The 19,010-nt window shown below is 49.9% G+C and overlaps 1 protein-coding gene across 1 annotated transcript in view; it reads left to right on the forward strand.

Moving 5' to 3' along the window:
* Disc1 (DISC1 scaffold protein) overlaps positions 1-18,809 on the forward strand; it is a 189,741-nt gene extending 170,932 nt beyond the window's left edge. Inside the window, exon 11 of the mRNA XM_051168873.1 lies at positions 18,660-18,809. Coding sequence (XP_051024830.1) covers positions 18,660-18,809 — 150 coding nt within the window. The remainder of the gene's footprint in view (positions 1-18,659) is intronic.
* Positions 18,810-19,010: the final 201 nt, after the last annotated feature.

Below are 19,010 nucleotides of genomic sequence, written 5' to 3' on the forward strand. Positions count from 1 at the left end.
TAGGACAGGAAGCTGAGGCGCTTGTCCGCAGCCATCACAGACCTGTGGCCAATACTCCCCTAACAGAATACAGCCTGACAAGGAGGAAAAGTGTGACAAATTTATTTAATCAAAGCTTTATGAGACACGAGAGTCTTTAGAAATAGCCTATTGGCTCAGGGAAAGCGCTGGGTTTATTCTCTCTCTCTCTCTCTCTCTCTCTCTTTCTCCCCACCCCCCCCCACCCCCCGCCGAGGTTTGAGGGAGAATGGATAATGTTTCAGTTTGGGCAAGAAATGTCCCTCTGAAAGTTCATGCATTAGGGCTTGGACAGTATTTTGAGGAGCTGAATTTTAGGCAGCCTAGCACTAGGTCACTGGGAGGAGGTGAGGGTGGCCTTTGCGGGTGTGTTGTCCGCCTCTCCCCCTTCTCCGCTTTCTACTTCCTGACTGTGGAGCATGTGGAATGTTCCCCATAGTCTCATAGCTTTGAACATTTGGTCCCCAGTGGTGGCACTGTTTGGGAAGGTTGGAACCTTTCTGTGTCAGGGCCTCCTTGAGGAAGTAGCTCACTGGGGACAAACCTGGAGCCTGCTTCCTGTCCATTCCCCACTTCCTAATTAGGATGGGCACTTGGGTCACAGCATGGAAGAGTCACAATCCATAAAGTTCATGTGGGGACTCAGTGGTTCATTGCTGTGAATAACCTTAATTTCTGGGCTCTTCAAACTCGGGAACCAGGTTGGAGGATGACTTTGGAAGAGTCTGGAAGCGTAGGTTAGGGAAAACCTAGAATGCTGAAAGCAGAGCGGGAAGACCAATGCTGGCTGATGTTCAGGCAGCTCGGCCATCCTCTTGAGCCTCGGCTGGGAATGCTGCCTCTGCTGGGATTCTGTACTTGTGTTGCCTTCTGGAAAACCCGTTTATCTGAGCCCAAGAGCTAAACCAAATCCCTTCTCTCTTCGGTTAATTATAAGTCTCTGGCTCCCTGGCAGTGAGAGCTCAGCAGCACAGACAGGTGCCAGGAATTGTGTTCACAGCACAGGGTGAGCCCAAAGATAGTGGCCGAGCAGAGACGTACCAAAGCTGTCTGCTCAGAACCTTCTTGAACCTTCTCAGCAGCATTCCTTCCCCCACCTGCAACGAGTGCCTCTTCTTTTTCAGGTACTGAAAGCACAAACATCCAGCTGCTAATCTCTCAGTGTAGGTCAAGGTCTTTTGAGGGTGTCTGCCAAGTGGCTTTCACCGGGCCCTTCCTGCATGTGCCTCATCGAGAAGCTAGCATCCAGCTTCCAGTTGCAGTGCCTTTAAAGTGGGAAGCACACTTAAGAAGCATTTACAAAGCAGTCTCCGGTCTCCTCTTTCCCTCTCTCCCATATTATTGTATCTTTCCAAGGTTTTTCATGAAAAAAAAAAAAAGCTGTAGATAAGAACTTTCTTTTCATGCTAATATTGTGCTGTTTTATATGGCACGTACTTAAATTATATAGTTAGGATTTTAAGTATAATTGGCATAAGTAGGTTTAGAAACTGCTCAACCAGTAAGAACACAAGCTCTCTGCCCTCTAGCCTGGCCTTGGCCCCGGGGTGTGGTAGAAGGAGCAGGAGGGTGAGGGAGGGCCTTGTCTCTAGCGGTGAGTGGCCCCTGCTGGTCCTTTTCTGTTAATTAATGTCCCTGCCTGCTGCCAGCTCCTTCACCTGCCCCAGGGAAGGAAGTTGGTTCCTCTGATCTGCCTGCTTCCTGTACTTTTGGGAAAAAATGTGGAATCACTGTGCTCCAGGGCCCAGGGTGAGGGCATCTGCACTTCTCCCATTAATTAACCATAGCTCAGTGCTTCTGAGAAAACAGCCTAAGGGCTCCTGGAGTCTACCGTGGAAACTCTTCTGATTTGCTGGCAAAGGCTGAGGGATAGACAGAGAGCTCAGTGGTCACAGTCACCACGGGTGGCAAGGATCTCCACTGACAAATGTACACTGGTGTCCTCTGAGCCGCTGAGAGATCTTCCCCCAGGGTTCCCTGTTTCTAGAAATGGGCTCATCCTCTATCCTTCATCACCTCGGCTACTTCTAAATCCTCAACCAGGTCCAAGACAATTAAAGACAGGGTTTTCTTGTCCCCCAGAGGCTAGGTTGAGAGCCAGGACTGACTGACCCTACAGGCTAGGAACAGGCAAGAGTGGACCTTTGCCTGACATATACGCCATGCTGGCCACCCCTTCCTTCTCAACAGTTTAATGCCTTTCTGTTCGTCTACACTGGTCATCTGTTTTTCCAGCCACCAGCTATGTCCTCTCTTCGCACATTTATGGGGGACCCTGTTCATAACAAAGCAGGCCTCATCTCTATGATGTAAGTGAGGGGCAGATGCTGACAGGCTAGGCCATCACTCTTCTCTATCTAGGGGTACCACAGTGTCTCCTGAGGGGCAGGCCCCACTAGCCGAAATGCCCATCACCTCCCAGCAACCTTTGGGGGCCCATGACTATAGAACATATCAGTGGTGGTTGGGATGGCAAATTCAGAACCCAGGAAAATCTTGCCTTTGAAAACAGTCACTCTGGGCGGGGACCGGGGCCCCTCATTGTCAAACAGGTTTGTTTGGACTTTGTTTGTTTTACACTGAAGCTCAAGGTTTTGTTTTTTGGTGGTGTTTTGTTTTTCATTTTTGTTTTTTGAGACAGGTTTCTCTGTATAGCCTTGGCTGTCCTGGACTAGCTTTGTAGACCAGGCTGGCCTTGAACTCACAGCGATCCACCTGCCTCTGCTTCGAAGCTCAAGTTTTTAAGGCTTAGAGCACACATGGGTGACATGCCGCTGTGGGTCCAGTTCGCTTAGGTGCGTTTTACTCGGCCAGTCTGTATCCTTAGCCACAGAGGTCTTAGAGCTTGCTCCCACAGTGGCGTCCCCAGCTGTGGTCTGTCTGCACGTATTTTTATTTACACACTTGGGCGTGTCCACAGAAGCCAGAAGACATCGCCGGATCCTGCTGGGGTTACAGGCTACTGAGAGCTGCTTGGTGTGAGCACCCAGCTCGGGGTTACAGGCTACTGAGAGCTGCTTGGTGTGAGCACCCAGCTCGGGGTTACAGGCTACTGAGAGCTGCTTGGTGTGAGCACCCAGCTCGGGGTTACAGGCTACTGAGAGCTGCTTAGTGTGAGCACCCAGCTCAGGTTCCCTGGAAGTGCAGCGAGCACTCTTGACTCCTGAGCCATCTCTCCAGCCCTTGTCTGCACTGTCTTATACAACGGGGACCTAGTGGTTTGCTGTCACTACCGGAGGTTGTTCAGGCACTGTCTGATGCTGTCAATCTCATTTGCTGACCGATTTTTCTCAGGAGGGTTTTTAGTTTGCATGCGTGTGTGCACACAGAGGCTAGAGGTAAACTTTGGGTGTCATTGTCGGGTACTGTATATCTTGCTTTTTTCAGAAAAGAGCACTGGCCTGGAACTTTCCACGTAGGCTGGGCTGGCTGCTCAGTGAACTGCAGGGACCTACGGGTCTCAGTCTCCCCAGCAGTGGGATGAAGAGTGCACCCCAACACAACTGGCCTTTTACGTGGGTCCTTGTGATTGAGCCCTGTCCCCGCCCCTTTGTGTAACTTTGATGTCCAAGCCCTGTGTGCTGAGGGGAGGCAGCCCAAACCCTTCTGAACAATCCTTTCTCACAAAAGGCAGTTTGCCCAATCCTTCATGGAAGAAAAAGGCCCCATTGTCACTGAGCGGTCAGGCAGGCTGTTTCTCCTGTTATTGAAGGTTTTGGTTCCGTTGTCTGGTTCTGTTGAACACTGAATAGAACAGAAACAGACCATGTCTGTAGTGAAGTCGCTTCCCAAAGCCTGCTTTGCGGGAGCACAGGGAACGTGGGGACAAGCCACGCCTTGCTCAGAGGTCTGAATGGTTCAGATGCCTTCTGGCTCTTCAGACATCTGGGTGCTTTTAAAAGAGAAGCCCACCCACTCAGGGTGTGGCCACACAATGTGGAATTTAGATGAATATTTCTATTCTCCAGTATAAGAAAAGATGTACCCTTGGGGTCCTAATGTGCGTGTGTCTCTGCTTAATGGAAATGACACAGTCACTGTAGCTCTCAGCACGGACGTGGAGAGTGGAGCTTATCACAGAATCTATTTCAAACAGATGCAAGAGATACTCCGTGTGACAGACAGGCATTTGTCTGAGGTAACAATGAAGTATGTAATTTTGAAGGGAAGATACGGACTGTGGAGCTTTCCTGGAATGCATTTGCAAAGAAACTATTCTGAAAAACAGCCCAGAGGCTGTGGCTGTATCAGTGAGCTGAGGAAAGGGGTTAGCACGCCCACTAGGCTCCAGCATGGTGGTCGCTGCATCCGGTTTACCTCAAGCTGTAGGAGAGGGAATGAGACGTAGCAGCGCAGCAGACATCCTGGGGCTCAGAGAGAGAGAGAGAGAGAGAGAGAGAGAGAGAGAGAGAGAGAGAGAGAGAGAGAGAGAGAGAGAGAGAGTGTTTGTTTGGCAGTCCCTAAATGCAGATGGCTTGGGAACTCCTGGAGAAAACTGCTCACTCACCTGGTCTTTTTCTGACTGTAGGAAGGAAATGTTTTTGTGGACAGTAGCTATTACAGAAACCTTACTATGTGTCTGAGGAAAATAGGGGCCTGGTGAGCTGGCTGAGTTACGGCAGGGACAGTGCTAGGATGTTGCTTCAGTCTGCCTACCTGTGATGTCACTGCTTACCTGCCACAGGGCGTGGCCCTGCCCAGGGCTATATAAAAGGACAGACCCATCTTGCTCCTCTCTCTCTTCCCCTCTCCCTCACGGGGCCAGCAGGAGGCACCCTGGGTGGACATTCTGAGTTAACCCCACCCCCTAAACACTGTAAGCACGGGGTCACAAATCCCCCGCCAACCCCAACTCTCCACCCCAGTCTTGGGTCAGACTTTGGAATCTCTCCAGTCTCTTGGTGCAAGCGACTTTAAGCTGGCTGGGGCTTGGTCACTCTTTCCTGGCTGGTAAAACGCTGTGCAGCCTGGTCACTGCAGCCCACTGTACAGCCGTGCCCCTGCGCTGGCACCTCCCAGCAGCCAGGCTTCATGGCAGCCTGATGGCGTTTTCACATCTGACTGCCACTGGTTGGTCACAACACACGTGGCAGTCGCCATGTTGGTTCAGGGCAGAGGAGTTGCCCTCGCGCCAACTGAAAGGTCAGCCACATGACTAACCGCCATCTTTGTTTTCAGATACCGTGAATACACGCCAACGCTGTTCAAAAATCCTTACTAAACTCCAAATACAGCCTCTGGTTTTACAATGTTTACCTAATTTTGACTTTTAGAATTTGTTTCTAAATTATGTCTTTACTAATTCCTAGACAATTAAATAAATGCTGTTCCTCCTGTCACCAGCTACCCTGGATTTAACTACAGGCTTCCTGGCTAGTGGGTTTGATACAGTTTTTTAAATTATTCTATAATGTTCTGGTACATTAACATTCATTTGTTTACAATGTTAAAATGTAAATCACTGCCTTATAAATACATTTAACCTTATTTTTTAAATATGATATTAATCATACAGGAAACTGCTTTACTCTCTTTTTATGGACTGTGTTTATGCTTTTAAGGCTCCAACTTAATAGGGGTAAAACTTAAACTCCTAGTCTTTAATTATTAAGGTCTTATAAATAATCAAGTCCTTTAACATATTCAAAGAAGTATTTTTTTAAAGATTTATTATTATGTATATAGTGCTCTGCCTGCTTGTACCCCTGTAGGCCAGAAGAGGGCAGCAGATCACATTATAGATGGTTGTGAGCCACCATGTGGTTGCTGGGAATTGAACTCAGGACCTTTGGAAGAGCAGACAGTGGTCTTAACTGCTGAGCCATCCCCTGCAGCCCCCAAAATGTATTTTTAGTCATGCTAAGAACCAATGTGATTTTTATTTTCAAGGTCAAACATAGGATGAGATCATAACATTCTATTTTATGTTTATAGTTTAGAGCTAGATACAAAGACCACTTAACTCAAATATGCTAACCCTCAAACTTGTCAGAGATTTGCTGAATATGGCATTTAACATGTGTAAATTTATTATAAAAAACAGATTACAACAGTAGTTCCCCCAAGGTCTCAGAAGATTTGGGCACAATGACAGATGGCTTCAAGCCTGGATTGTGGTATTCTGACAACTGAGCAAAACTGCTCCCAACATCTCATCCTTTGATAGGGCTCAGCCTGGACAAACTGGGCACCCAGAGTCATTGTCACATGTTGCTGAAAACACAGTGAGGTCAGTCTCTTCCATGTTCACCTTTGCCCAGGAACAGCCTCTTGTCCTTTGTGCCTGATGCAAGACTGTCTCTGCCCATGGTGCCATGCTGCCAGAGGAAACAGCTGGGACAGCTGTTTACTGGGTTATGAACAGTCATCTCGGTCATTTCTATTAATGCTTAGATTCCTTTAGGTTACAATTTATCCTTCTCAGGTCTCTGATCACATTGATGGCTAAGCTGATGTTAGCTTGATAGGTAGAAAACAGACAATTAGCTCCTTAGCCCAAAGTAATCTGCCATATTCATTGGTCAACTCATTAGCTAGTTAAAACTACTAGATACTAGATCTCTTATTTAAAAGGGCAAACAGATTTGCCTTACTCACAGACCTCAGCATAAAGGTAAACAGGCTCCGTATACCTTCCTAGTGTTCTTCATATGCAGGAGACCAAACTTTAAATGTCAGGTCGACCTTGTTAACAGACTTCTTTTTACCATTCTTTTAGCTAAAGGACAGTGCCTACTTACAGCAATTTTACCTATGTCTTAAAGCTTCCAGAAAGATATTTTATGAATGCTAGAAGGTCTAAGAAGCTATTTTATGACTATTGGAGGGTCCAAGGAGGTGTTTTAAGGTTGATACATGCAAGTTATGAATGTTAGAAGGTCTAGGAAAGTGCTTTAAGTTGGTAAATGCAAGCTGTAAAGGTTAAAATGTCTAAGACGATGTTTTATTTCTCCTGTTGCTATGATGTTGTTGTAGTGATGGTCCAGAGTGTTGACACTCATCAGTGGAGCTCTGATTGATCTAACCATGGTAAAACATTCCACTACCTGATCCTATCATAGTTCCAAGCTCAAGATTTTAAATTTCCTTTTGTATCTCTCTCCTTGTGCTAAAATTATATACTTCTAGTCTTCTGGACAGACATCTTGCTAAAGTAAGCCTTTTCCTTTCTGCTCTACAGGAGATTTCTGTCTTCCCCATATTTCTGCTCCACAGATATCAGAAAGGCTTCTGCCTCTCCTAAGCTCACCTCAAAGAGTATCTGTGCTTTTAAAACGCAAAGTTCTTTCCCCACACCTCAGCTATATTACATGTCTGCTGCCCTTTCCTAAATGTGTACATGCCTAACAACGTACATTTCACTGCAGATTTCAAACAGTGATGATGCTAGCCTGTCTATAAACTTAAGAAGATTCTTGTAAGCTACAGAAAATCCACCTCTCAGGTCAAATGGAACCCAGATAAGTACTGCCAACCAACAGTCTAAGTTTCTTACCCATCGCCTATCTCTGGGGGTGGGACTCCTCTGATTGCCACCTTTCTGTACCTAGCCCCAGCTGATTCCTCCTTCCTAGTCACAAACGCTTCCCTTTGTCCGAGAGACTGTCCGCACTTTTCTGGTCCACTGGGAGTGGAGGTCCCCAACCCTGGTCTGCATGACTGTGGCTGGCCCTTCTAGCTGACCTACAGCTAGGACAGCTTCCATGGGGTGAGAACTGACACAGTCCTCTGTCACTGTTTGGCCGGCAGAAAATCCTAGTGCACTAGGTGGCTGTGTCCCCAGGACAGCTCAGCCATGGATCTGTGCTACTTCGGTTGCTGACGAGCACTGACGAGTCTGTGCACCTGTACCTGTGTACCCACACTCCGTTTCTGGGACGCCCTAACCGATCACTGACTTTACCTACTCCCCATGACAAACAGTCCATCCATCTCTTCTCCAGGCTCCTCCAAGATGCCTTCTGAGAATTTCAAATCTCCACGCCCACATTAAGGGGTGCTAATCCTACACATTTCTGCAACCAAACTTGGACAGATCCAAAACTAACGCTTTTTAATTATTGCCAACAATTGGGTAAAATGGGAAGGAGCTCCTTATATCCAAACCTTTTCTCTGCTCTCCCAAGAGTTTCGTGTAAACACCTAGGGTAAAACGGAAGGAAGTCTCCCACATTCAAACTCTTCTTTGTGCTCCCAAAATTTTCAAGCATTGCCAGCATTGTCTCTCTCTTTATTTTCCAGCCTTTTCTCTTTGCTCTCACAAGAGCAAATATACACCTAACGGGAATTTTCTCCCTAACCTACTTTGTCTTCTGCCCATATATATGTTCCAGTGTCCTGCCAGACTTCCTATACCCAGGACGTCACCAAAGCAGCTACCCACAATTGTCCAGTTCAACCTCACAGATCTCGTCAGCTGGACCTGCATTGCCCCTCCTAGCCGCAGATGTTCTCAGACCCTGGAAAGCCAATGCAACAGTCTGTTCTTCCAGAACTTGGCCAAAATTTCAGCCTTTTAACCCCCTGTTGCCACCCTTCTGTCAGCAGGAAGCAAAGACATTACTTCCCCCTTATCCATTTACAAAAGGCTGAATGGTGTGTTCCAGACCCGGGACAAATAGCTGCAGGTTCCCCCAGCACCCCTTGGTCCCGTCTGCTGCAGCACATGGCTGACACACCCTGCCCTCCACCTTGACCTTTCAGGGCAGAGCTTTTCCTTCCCCTTTACTAGATAATCTGGACATTTGTTACTATTGCTTTTTTCTCTTTTTCCCTTACATGGCAGCCAAAAGCTGCTTCCAATGAGCCTACATTTATACACTTTAACTTACATGAACAATCCAATAGTCCTCGTTTTTTAATTATAGGGAAAGGGAGGAATGTTAGGATTCTGCTTCAGTGATGTCACTGCCTACTTGCCATGGGGTGTGGCCCTGCCCAGGGCTAGAAAAAAGGACAGACGCACGTGGTCACTCCTCTCTCTCTCCGTCTCTCTCTGCTCCTCTCCTCCCCCCTCCCATCTCTCCTCCCCCCCTGGGGTGCCCTCCCCCCCTCCTTCTCTCCTCCCCCCTCCCCATCTGTCCTCCCCCCCTCTGGGGTGCCCTCCCCCTCTCCTTCTCTCCTCCCCCCTCCCCATCTGTCCTCCCCCCCTCTGGGGTGCCCTCCCCCTCTCCTTCTCTCCTCCCCCCTCCCCATCTCTCCCCCCCGGGGTGCCCTCCCCCCTCCTTCTCTCCTCCCCTCTCCCCATCTCTCTCCCCCCCGAGGTGCCCTCCCCCCTCCTTCTCCCCTCCCCCCCCCTCCCCATCTGTCCTCCCCCCCCTCTGGGGTGCCCTCCCCCCCTCCATCTCTCTCCCCCTCTCCCCATCTCTCCTCCCCCTCTCCCCATCTCTCCCCCCCGGGGTGCCCTCCCCCCTCCTTCTCTCCTCCCCCCCCAGGTGCCCTCCCCCCTCCTTCTCTCCTCCCCCTGGGTGCCCTCCCCCCCTCCTTCTCCTCCCCCCCGGGGTGCCCTCCCCCCTTCTTCTCTCCTCCCCCCCCTGGGGTGCCCTCCCCCCTTCTTCTCTCCTCCCCCCCCCGGGGTGCCCTTCCCCCTCCTTCTCTCCTCCCCCCCTCGGGGTGCCCTCCCCCCTCCTTCTCTCCCCCCCCCTGGGGTGCCCTCCCCCTCCCCATCTCTCCTCCCCCCCCTGGGGCCCTCCCCCCCTTCTTCTCTCCTCCCCCCCCGGGGTGCCCTTCCCCCTCCTTCTCTCCTCCCCCCTCGGGGTGCCCTCCCCCCTCCTTTTTCCTCCTCCCCCCCCCGGGTGCCCTCCCCCTCCCCTCCCCATCTCTCCCCCCCCCCCGGGGTGCCCTCCCCCTCCCCATCTCCTCCTCCCCCCCCGGGGTGCCCTCCCCCTTCTTCTCTCCTCCCCCCCAGGGTGCCCTCCCCCTCCCCATCTCTCCTCCCCCCCTGGGGTGCCCTCCCCCCTCCTTCTCTCCTCCCCCTGGGGTGCCCTCCCCCCTCCTTCTCTCCTCCCCCCCGGGGTGCCCTCCCCCTCCCCATCTCTCCTCCCCCCTCCTTCTCTCCTCCCCCCCGGGGTGCCCTCCCCCCTCCTTCTTTCCTCCCCCCCGGGGTGCCCTCCCCCCTCCTTCTCTCCTCCCCCCCCCGGGTGCCCTCCCCCTCCCCATCTCTCTCCCCCCACCTGGGGTGCCCTCCCCCTCCCCATCTCTCTCCCCCCCCCTGGGGTGCCCTCCCCCCCTCCTTCTCTCCTCATGCTCATACAGTAAAACTTCTCCATCTAGTATCTGTTGCCTGGCATCTTATTCTCTTAATTTTATTTTTAATTATAGAAGGCAGCTCAGGCAGGAGTTTGCAGTTTTGCTCATCACCCCTCCCCCAACACACGACAACACACAACAACAGTGGAGGGTGGTAGGTTTGGCATCCAGCCCCAGTCAGCCTGTGTCCTACATGAAAGACCTGTGAGACCCTTGTGGTAGTGGGTCTCCTCCTAGGATGGCATTTCCCAGACCGTGTGTTCTGCGAGGCATGGGCACACCCCACCTAGCAAAGATTTCAACGGGCTTTCTAAAGTATCGTACATTCAGAATGACAACAGTACCCCAGACTTCCTCTTGCTCAGATGCAGCCTGATACTGTTAACACACACTCATCAAAACAGCCGCTGCCATGCATTCCGTGACCTACCAACTCCACTTCAGAGCTTCTAAGTGTTGATGTTTCCCAAATGTCTTATCCAAGGACTTCACCATCCTTGCAGATGTGGCTGAAAGGAAAAAAAAAAAAGCCCTCAAAGACTCTGGCCATGGAGCGAGTGATGGTCCCACCATGGACATGGGTTAGCAGAATGCTAGCCACTGGATATACGTTGTAGGTTTGTGATTTGGGGAAGTTGTTGTCCTGAGAATGTTCTGTTTTAAACCAGGCTCCCTGAGCAGGGAGAACAGGAAAAAAATCTAACATCAGCTCTAATTCAACACAGCTGAAAAGGTTTATCACCGGCATTCAAGCCTGCTGGTTTGATCACGAGGTGACTTGCAAATTATGTTTGAAATGATGTTGGCTTTACTGGACTGCACCCATTGAGGGTCCTGTGAGGCTACAGGGCTTCCTGGAGCCAATAAAAGGCATGCACTTGTGCCTGTGTGTGCACGCGTGTGTATGCCTGTGCATGATTATATGTATGTGTGTGTGCATGTATCCCATGATGCTGGTTATGGGTACAGGTCTTCTGGTAAAGTAATTACAAAAAGAAGTGTTGGCCGGGCATCATCACGGGCATCCCAGAGAAGCATCCCACGGCCCTGGAGAAAGAGGGGCTCTGTCTTGGAGTTCTCAGTTTCACTAATTTAAGAACAACAACAGACACAAACAGGGTTGGGGACAAGGAATGCCTAAGGACAAGAGGTGGCGCAGAGGCTCAGAGCACTGGCTGCTCCTCCAGAGGTCCTGAGTTCAATCCCCAGCAACCACATGGTGGCTCACAACCATCTATAATGTGATCTGATGCTTTCTTCTGGCCTGCAGGTGTACAAGGAGACAGCACTGTATACATAAATAAATAAATAAATAAATAAATAAATAAATAAATATGTAAAGAAAGAAAAGAAAAACTCCAGGGCCCATGGGCTTGTAGGGAGGAGAATGGAATAGCGATGCAGGCGTGGGCATGGTGAGGAGGAGGTTAGCCGCAAGTGGGGAGGAAACTTCACGAAAAGAGAAGGAAGTCCAGAGCATTAGAGAGCTTTAAAGTGTGTGTAGGCTCAGACCAGCAACTGCAAGAAAAAGACAGGAGAGGCAAAGTACCTTGAGTCAGAAAGGATGGAAGACACAGTGGAACCTCAGGGTGCTGCACTAGGATCAGGAATTCTGGGGAGGAAAAAGTACGTTATCTCAAGGTGAACCCACCTACCACAGGGTGGCCCCGGGCAGGCCCCTGACCTGAGGTAAACCCACCTTCCACGTTGTGGTTCCCCACCAGACCCCTGGCCTGCCCCACAGGGCTAACCCTAACTGGGAGACAAGGATGGGTCCCCAGTTTAGAGACAGATTACATTTTCAACACATGTGCATGTATGTGTGCATGTGCACATACGTGTGTCCATAAAATGCTGTTGTCATCCAAAGCCAGCAGTTGTCCCAGAGGCTGGGGGATTACCCCAGTAGGTTATTCTGGGCTGTACTGAGGTGTGGATAAGCATTGGGTTCTTGGAAAAGTCTTCTCTCTCGGGCTCTGTCCGCCATCTTGAGAGTATAGTCTAAGACACAGTAGGACGTCTCCAAGTCTTTCTGCCTTTGCTTATGTTCCACTGCTGTAACCAAGTGCCCAAGGCTGGACACTTTATAAAGAGGGAGTCACAGGGAGTCTAAAAGTCCAGGGTCAGACAGCCCTATCCTTTGCCCTCTGGTGAAGGGCCCTGTGGCATAATCCCTGCTGAGGGCAGCACCTGGTTCTTGCCCTCAGGTTCCACCTAATAGGGGCCACACTGGGGACCTAATCTCCCCTACCTGGCAGGGGAAGGCTCAACAATCATTGGCTGGAGGGCTCCTTCCAGGGAGGCAGGGGCTCCACTTCCTGGACTGCACAGGATGCTGGTCCATTGCAGCGTGGTAGAGACAGACAGACAGCAGAGTTTTCATGGGCAGTGCTTCCTGAGGAACGCACTCCTGGAAGGGTTTGAGAACGGGATGGGGGTGGTGGGGGAGTTGGGGGGGCAGGGGGTGTGTGAGCCAGGCCCAGGAGGGAAGAGCTGCGCCATGGCTCTTTTACCTTCTTCTGACCCACAGGGAAAAGCAGTCGCCCCTCTGGGTAAATGACAGATGGAGTGTCTAGAAAAGAAAAAAAAAAAAAAAATCAATTTAATCGCTGAAAAGATGGCTCAAGGGGCAAATTTGAGGATGGCTTACAGGACAGTTCTCAGAGGCATACAGACCCATACTAAATTATCCTTGCAACTGCTGATCCTGAGAAAGTCCATCTCAGCCACGAATTCTGAGAGGGGGCGGCAGGGGGTATGGTGATAATTTTTAATTATCAAGTATCAACCATCCATGTTTCCTTGGCCTCTGATGAACTACAGTCACTGCAGGGGTGCGGGACTCAACATTGCCACCTCGGTCAGTCCATGCAGAAGTTTGTCCTGGAGGGAGTGGCTCCCCTCCCCCCTTCCTAGAAACTGAGCTGCCTGACTGGGATTGGAGGGGGCAGCCTGGTGCCCAGGTCACCTGGTACTTCAGATGCAGGAGGAGGGATGATACTAAGTAGTTCCTGGGACCCAATCAGCTGGAACACTGTCCTGGGAGTTAGAACTCTCTGGGGAGGCCAGAGAGGCCCTTAGAACCCGTCTCCTTCACTCTTAACGAATTCTTAACAAAAAGAAATGCATAAAAGAAGAAACTTGTATGTGGTTTTCAGTAAAGCCCCGTCTTCCTGCTGGGACTGTGGGGGTGGGGGCAGACCCTGAAACTCAGGAGCTGGAGACAGCAGGCTCAGGTGAGCTAGAGAGAAGCCAGCCATGGTGTGGAGGGTGCATGCTCCCCCAGTAACACACACACACAGGCACACACGCAGACACACACACTAACGCACACACACGCACACGCACGCACCACCTCCTTTTAACCATCCTCACTATGGCTGGGCCGTTTCCCCCACTTCACTGGATTCATCAATACTTTATCTTTGTGTGGTTCAAATCTGATATTTAAGTTTGGCATGGGCACACACAGATAGAATTTTCCATGCTTATTACAAGCCTTACTTCTTGTTGTACTTTTAAAAGTCTACTTTTATTTCGGTTTCTTGTATCTCCTCCCTTCTCCAGCCCAATCCCTTCCAACACCCCAACACCCAGTAGAGGAGGAAGAAGGTTACTGGGGAGAGGGGGCGTGGGTTTTCTTACTACTTCCTGGTGTTGCGGCTTCTCGGGTTCCTTAGGGCCAGTCCAATCCTCATTTCAGGATCTCTCCAACTTTTTCTGGTCACAATGCATCAACAGCACCAGCAGCCTTCTTCCTTCTCAGAGCCCCCAGGCTCTCTTTGGGTCTGGGTTATATTTCCATTGACAAAGACCACGCCCCCGCACGAGGTAGTTCCCAGCTGACAAACAACACTCACCCTCTCAGGAGGCAGTATCAGCTGTGGACAAACTGGAGCAGCCGCCATGTCCCACACCTGGGATTAAAACAAAATGTTTACCTATCATAAACCAAAACTTCCACGACATGTCCCCCTTTTTGTTTAAAAAATGGCTCTTTTGGTTTGTTTGTTTTCTTAAAAGGAGATTATCAACGAACCAAACACTTCTTGCATTGATAGTTTCTTTTATAACCTGATAACTCTCACTCTGACATGCTCGTGTCTGGGATAGCTCGTACGTACCTCGGATGTCTCTCTTGGACATGCACTCGCTAGTCAAATGACCCCTTTTTATCACAGCGTTACAAACTCCAGGTAACTTAAACATTCTTTTTTTTAATTAAAGATTTATTTATTTATTAATTATGTATGTATACAGTGTTATACCTCCATGTACACCTGCAGGCCAGAAGAGGGCACCAGATCTCATTACAGAAGGCTGTGAGCCACTGTGTGGTTAGCTGGGAATTGAACTCAGGACCTCTGGAACTACACCCAGTGCTCTTAACCTCTGAGCCATCTCTCTAGCCCCAACTTACACATTCTTGCTGAGAACCCAGTGCTGCCAGAAATGTTTCCCTCACTTCCCTGGCAGAATGTATTCCTCAGAGTTAGCGCACAGGCCATTTTGATCTCTGAGGCTTTTAGTGGTTTGGTCACAATTTCTTTTTAAATAACCGAATTTATCACAATTGAAGCACCAAGCACTTTGATACCTGAGGCTTTGGGCGGCTACTGGGAAAGTCAATGGCGGTCATCTCCTAACCCGAAGCTGCTCTTCTGGCAGCTCAGTTTGCTCAAGATTAATCTTGTTTTTGGGATAAGGTTTAACCCTTTCGTGCTGTAGGCCTACTGCTCCTCCTGGCTCCCCAGCCCACCCAGGGGCTGTGGGAACTTAACACTGAGAGTGCTTGGAGCAGGGCAGGGCGGCCATGGTGGGAAACTCCTGCTCTCAGTTACCAGGTTTTCTCTCTTTATCAGCTGCGCTTTCTGCTTCCCAAGTGCCTCAGCCTCCACCCGCAAACTCTCTAGCTCAACAGCCAACTCTGCAGTCCTTCCCAAAAGGAGAGAATTTCATGACACTTCCCGTTTTCCTATTTCATCCACTCACAACCCTTCCAACTGTCCAACCATTTCCCAACCTTTTAAAAGCAGAATGCAGGAAGATGACCAAGCAAAACCAGAGGATCCCCTGGGAGTAAAGTGGCGGGAGCGCAGCGCCACAGTGAGCCTTCTGCTCCCCACCAGAAACAGCACACTCATTTCTCCGCGCCCTGCGGTCTCTTTTACGGCATTAGAAACCAAGTTTTCTGTTATTTCAAGTCCTACGTTGGTGCCACTTGTTGGTATGCTTTTAAAACTGTTTTTATTTTGGGTCCTTAAATCTCTTTCTCCCGTCTCCTCCCCAATCCCTTCCAACACCCCAACACCCAGTAGAGGAGAAAATGAAGGTTAGTGTGGAGAGAGGGTGTGGTTTTCCTTACTACTTCCTGGTGCTTAAGGTCCTCGGGTTCCTTGGAGCAAGTCCAGTCCTCCTTTCAGGATCTCTCCGACTTCTTCTCTTAAAACTTCATCAGCAGCACCAGGAGCCCCAGGGGGAAGCACCGGCAGCCTTCTTTCTCTGGGTCCAGCATTTACGCCCACTGGCGAAGCCACGCCCCCACAGGAGGTAGTTCCCAGCTGACAAACACCACTCGCCCTCTCAGGAGGCAGTTATCAGCTGTGGACAAACTGGAGCAGCCTCCATATCCCACACCCGGGATTGAAACAAAAGCATGTTTACCTATCATAAACCAAAAACTTCCATAACACTTAATAGAAATAATTCCAATTTAAATATGCAAATTATTTCTCTGTGGTAGGTTCTAAGAAGTGGAATTTCTGGGTCACAGGACAGGGACAACCCGTGAGGTCTAAGATTGTCCTGCAGAGTTCACACTTACACTGTCAGCCTGCATGAGGTTTTCAGAGATGGCTCATTTGGGGAAAGTGTAAAATCTGTATTTTTAGTTTGTTCAATTTGACGGTGGCACCACAGCGTTTGGTCTTCTCATGTAGAGACCGAGCTGTGTGGTCACTTTAGTGTTGGTTTCCTTCTTTCCCACTGGAGCTCATGACTCGACTCGCTGACCCCTTCACGTGTGACGGACGGTCTGGCCACTGTCAATCATTGCTCTGAAGATGCCCCTTCCTGCTTTCAGTGATGTTGCGTTTGTTAGTCGTGGGTGCCACTTTCGCTTGCGTGTCAGTCCTGTCCTCTCTGCCTGCTTGCCTGGGTGACAATGCCATGGCTTCTAGGATCAATAAAGTCCATGGCTGTTCCTTGTCCTCTCCTCAGTGCTAAAGTCGAGCAAACCCTCCCTTGTGTCTCACATTCAAACCCTAGTGGTGTCTGTGTGTCCTCGCCTGGAGATTTCCTTCCTCTTGTATATTCAAATGCTCCCGTTTCTCCAATTTTCTCCAATATTCACATTGGTTATTTATAGTTTCCACTACCACTGTTTTATTAAAGAATTGTCAGTCGTTGGGCACATAAACTGTGAAGTGTCCCAGAGCGGATGCACGGAGCAAATGTCAAGGTGAGTATCTGGATTCGAGTGGTATTCCTGGGTTCTGATTCTAACACACTGCGGATCTCTAAGGACCTGGAACAGCACCACCAGGCCTGAGCACTTCTATGTGATAGGTAGATATTAGTTGCAGTTTTTGTAGTAGCCTGGCCATTTAATCTGAATATAAAAACCTTAATTTCTATGCAAAATTATTTTAATGGGCTTTCTAAGTCTTTCACATTTAGCTGGAAGAATATTACCTTCATATTGTGGTTTTAATTCTAAGCCCCTTCCCCCCCTTTTTCTTATTTTTTTCCTTTTTCTTGGCTCTTCTATTTTCTCTCATTTTCTTGACCTTCTTAATTATTTTTTAACAATCTGTGGCCTTCTATAGGCCAAGTGTTACTCATGGGGTCCTGGGATGAGTGACCAGCCAATGGCCCTTTGCGTGAGTGAGTTCACAGCTCTCAGGGGACATGAGTCATGTCTAAACTGATGCTCCACAGGGTGAGCTTGTGTGCGCCTTGAAGGAAGGGGCAGGGTTTAGAGGAAGCTGGCAGAGCATATCCTCTCAGGAAGAACAGAGGGAGGAGGTGATAGCTCAGGCTAACATGGCCAAGCATGGTTTGTTGGGAGAGTCAAGAAGGACAACTAAAGTACAGCTTAGACCAGCTGGTGTCACAGCAACCTTCGGATTCCACTGTGTAGTGGTTCTGTGAAATTAAAAAAAAAAAAAGACACACCTGCTCATGTGTGGGATGCACTTTGAAAGGAAAATGCTACAGGACTAGGGGGCTTCAAGACCTGCCTGCTTGTTCACTGGACCATGCTTCTCACATGCCTGATGACCAGTGGCGATCTGGCACCATGCTAGACACCCTGATGTCTGCCCTAGTCAGGTGGATCCACATAAAAAGTTATGGGTGGTAGCACATGCTTGTAATTTCAGAGCTGGGAGGCAGAGCTAGGTGAATCCCCAGGGCTCTCTGGACAGCCAGCCTAACCTAATCGGTGATCTCAAAGGCAATGAGAGACCCTGCCTCAAAACAAACAAACAAACACCAAAAAAAACAAAAAAACAAACAAAAAAAAAACCACAAGGGGGATGGTGCCTGAGGAGTGACACACATGGTATGCATACCTCCATACACACATAAGCATGCACACTGTCACACACATACAATGAATGAATGAATAAACGTAAGTGTTAGCAATCAGGCACCTCCACAGCCAGCTCCAGGGACTTGGTGACAGGACAGGTCATCACCAGCCGCCAAGATGGGACATACTTCTACTGTCACCTGAGCCTCGTGTCCTCTCCCTTGCATGTGCTGCCCCACCTGACAGAAGAACCTGTTCCTCTCCCCGCCTCTTTCCCGCCACCCCTCATCCAGAGACAGTCTCTGTAACCCCGCCCTCAATAACCCTCCCCACATGAGACCCGTCGCACAGTGTGACTGCGGATTCCCCATACAGTTCTGCTGCGTAAAGTACAACAGTAAAAAGTAAACAAACAGCTCACCTGCCGAGTCTGGCTTTTAGGGGCTGAGTCAGGTTTGTAGACAAATGCTCAGTGCCCTGTTAAACTCCTGTGTTTGCCCAGTCTCCCTGGTGACGCCTCTGCACCCTTTGTCACCATTTCTATCACGTTGTGAACTGTCTCAGGATTCGGCTGGAAAGCCTGGGCTTCCTAGAATAAACCATCTGGGAGGCCTGCATGCTGAAGTCAGGATGTGGACACACCGGGAAAGGCTGGGGCCTGTGGATTCGTGCGCACACAGATGATCAGTTATGACTTGAACGTGGCTCCTGTGTTCTCAAGACAACTGCCCAGGGAGGTATCTCCCACAGGGTCCACTGAGGCACGGACGCCAGGAGAGCTGTCCACGCATCCTGACTGTCCACGCCGCCCTCCACATCCTGTAGCTGACTCATGGTCCTTTTCTCATCTTCTGACCAGGAGTCTCTCGTCGTTTCTGCTGAAGTGGGAGAAAGATGTGAAGCCATAGGCCTGAGGCTCCTGCACCTGGAAGACCAGCTTCGCAAGGCGAGCCACACCCACGACGAGGCGCTCTTTCATATCCTTTCCGTCTTTCAGAAGTTACTTTGAAAAGAAAGTCTAAAAGCGCATAGCTCTTCCCCAAGCCTCCACAGATGGAAGTCGGCGGTGATGCTGTTATCTATGGGCCGGCATGTCCTGGGCCAGCATGTCGTGGGTTGGCATGTCCTGGGCTGGCATGTCGTGGGTCGGCGTGCCGCAGGCCAGCATGTCCTGGGCCGGCATGTCCTGGGCCAGCATGTCGTGGGTCGG

This window comes from Acomys russatus, chromosome 26 (assembly GCF_903995435.1).
Source record: "Acomys russatus chromosome 26, mAcoRus1.1, whole genome shotgun sequence".
Lineage (NCBI taxonomy): Eukaryota > Metazoa > Chordata > Mammalia > Rodentia > Muridae > Acomys > Acomys russatus.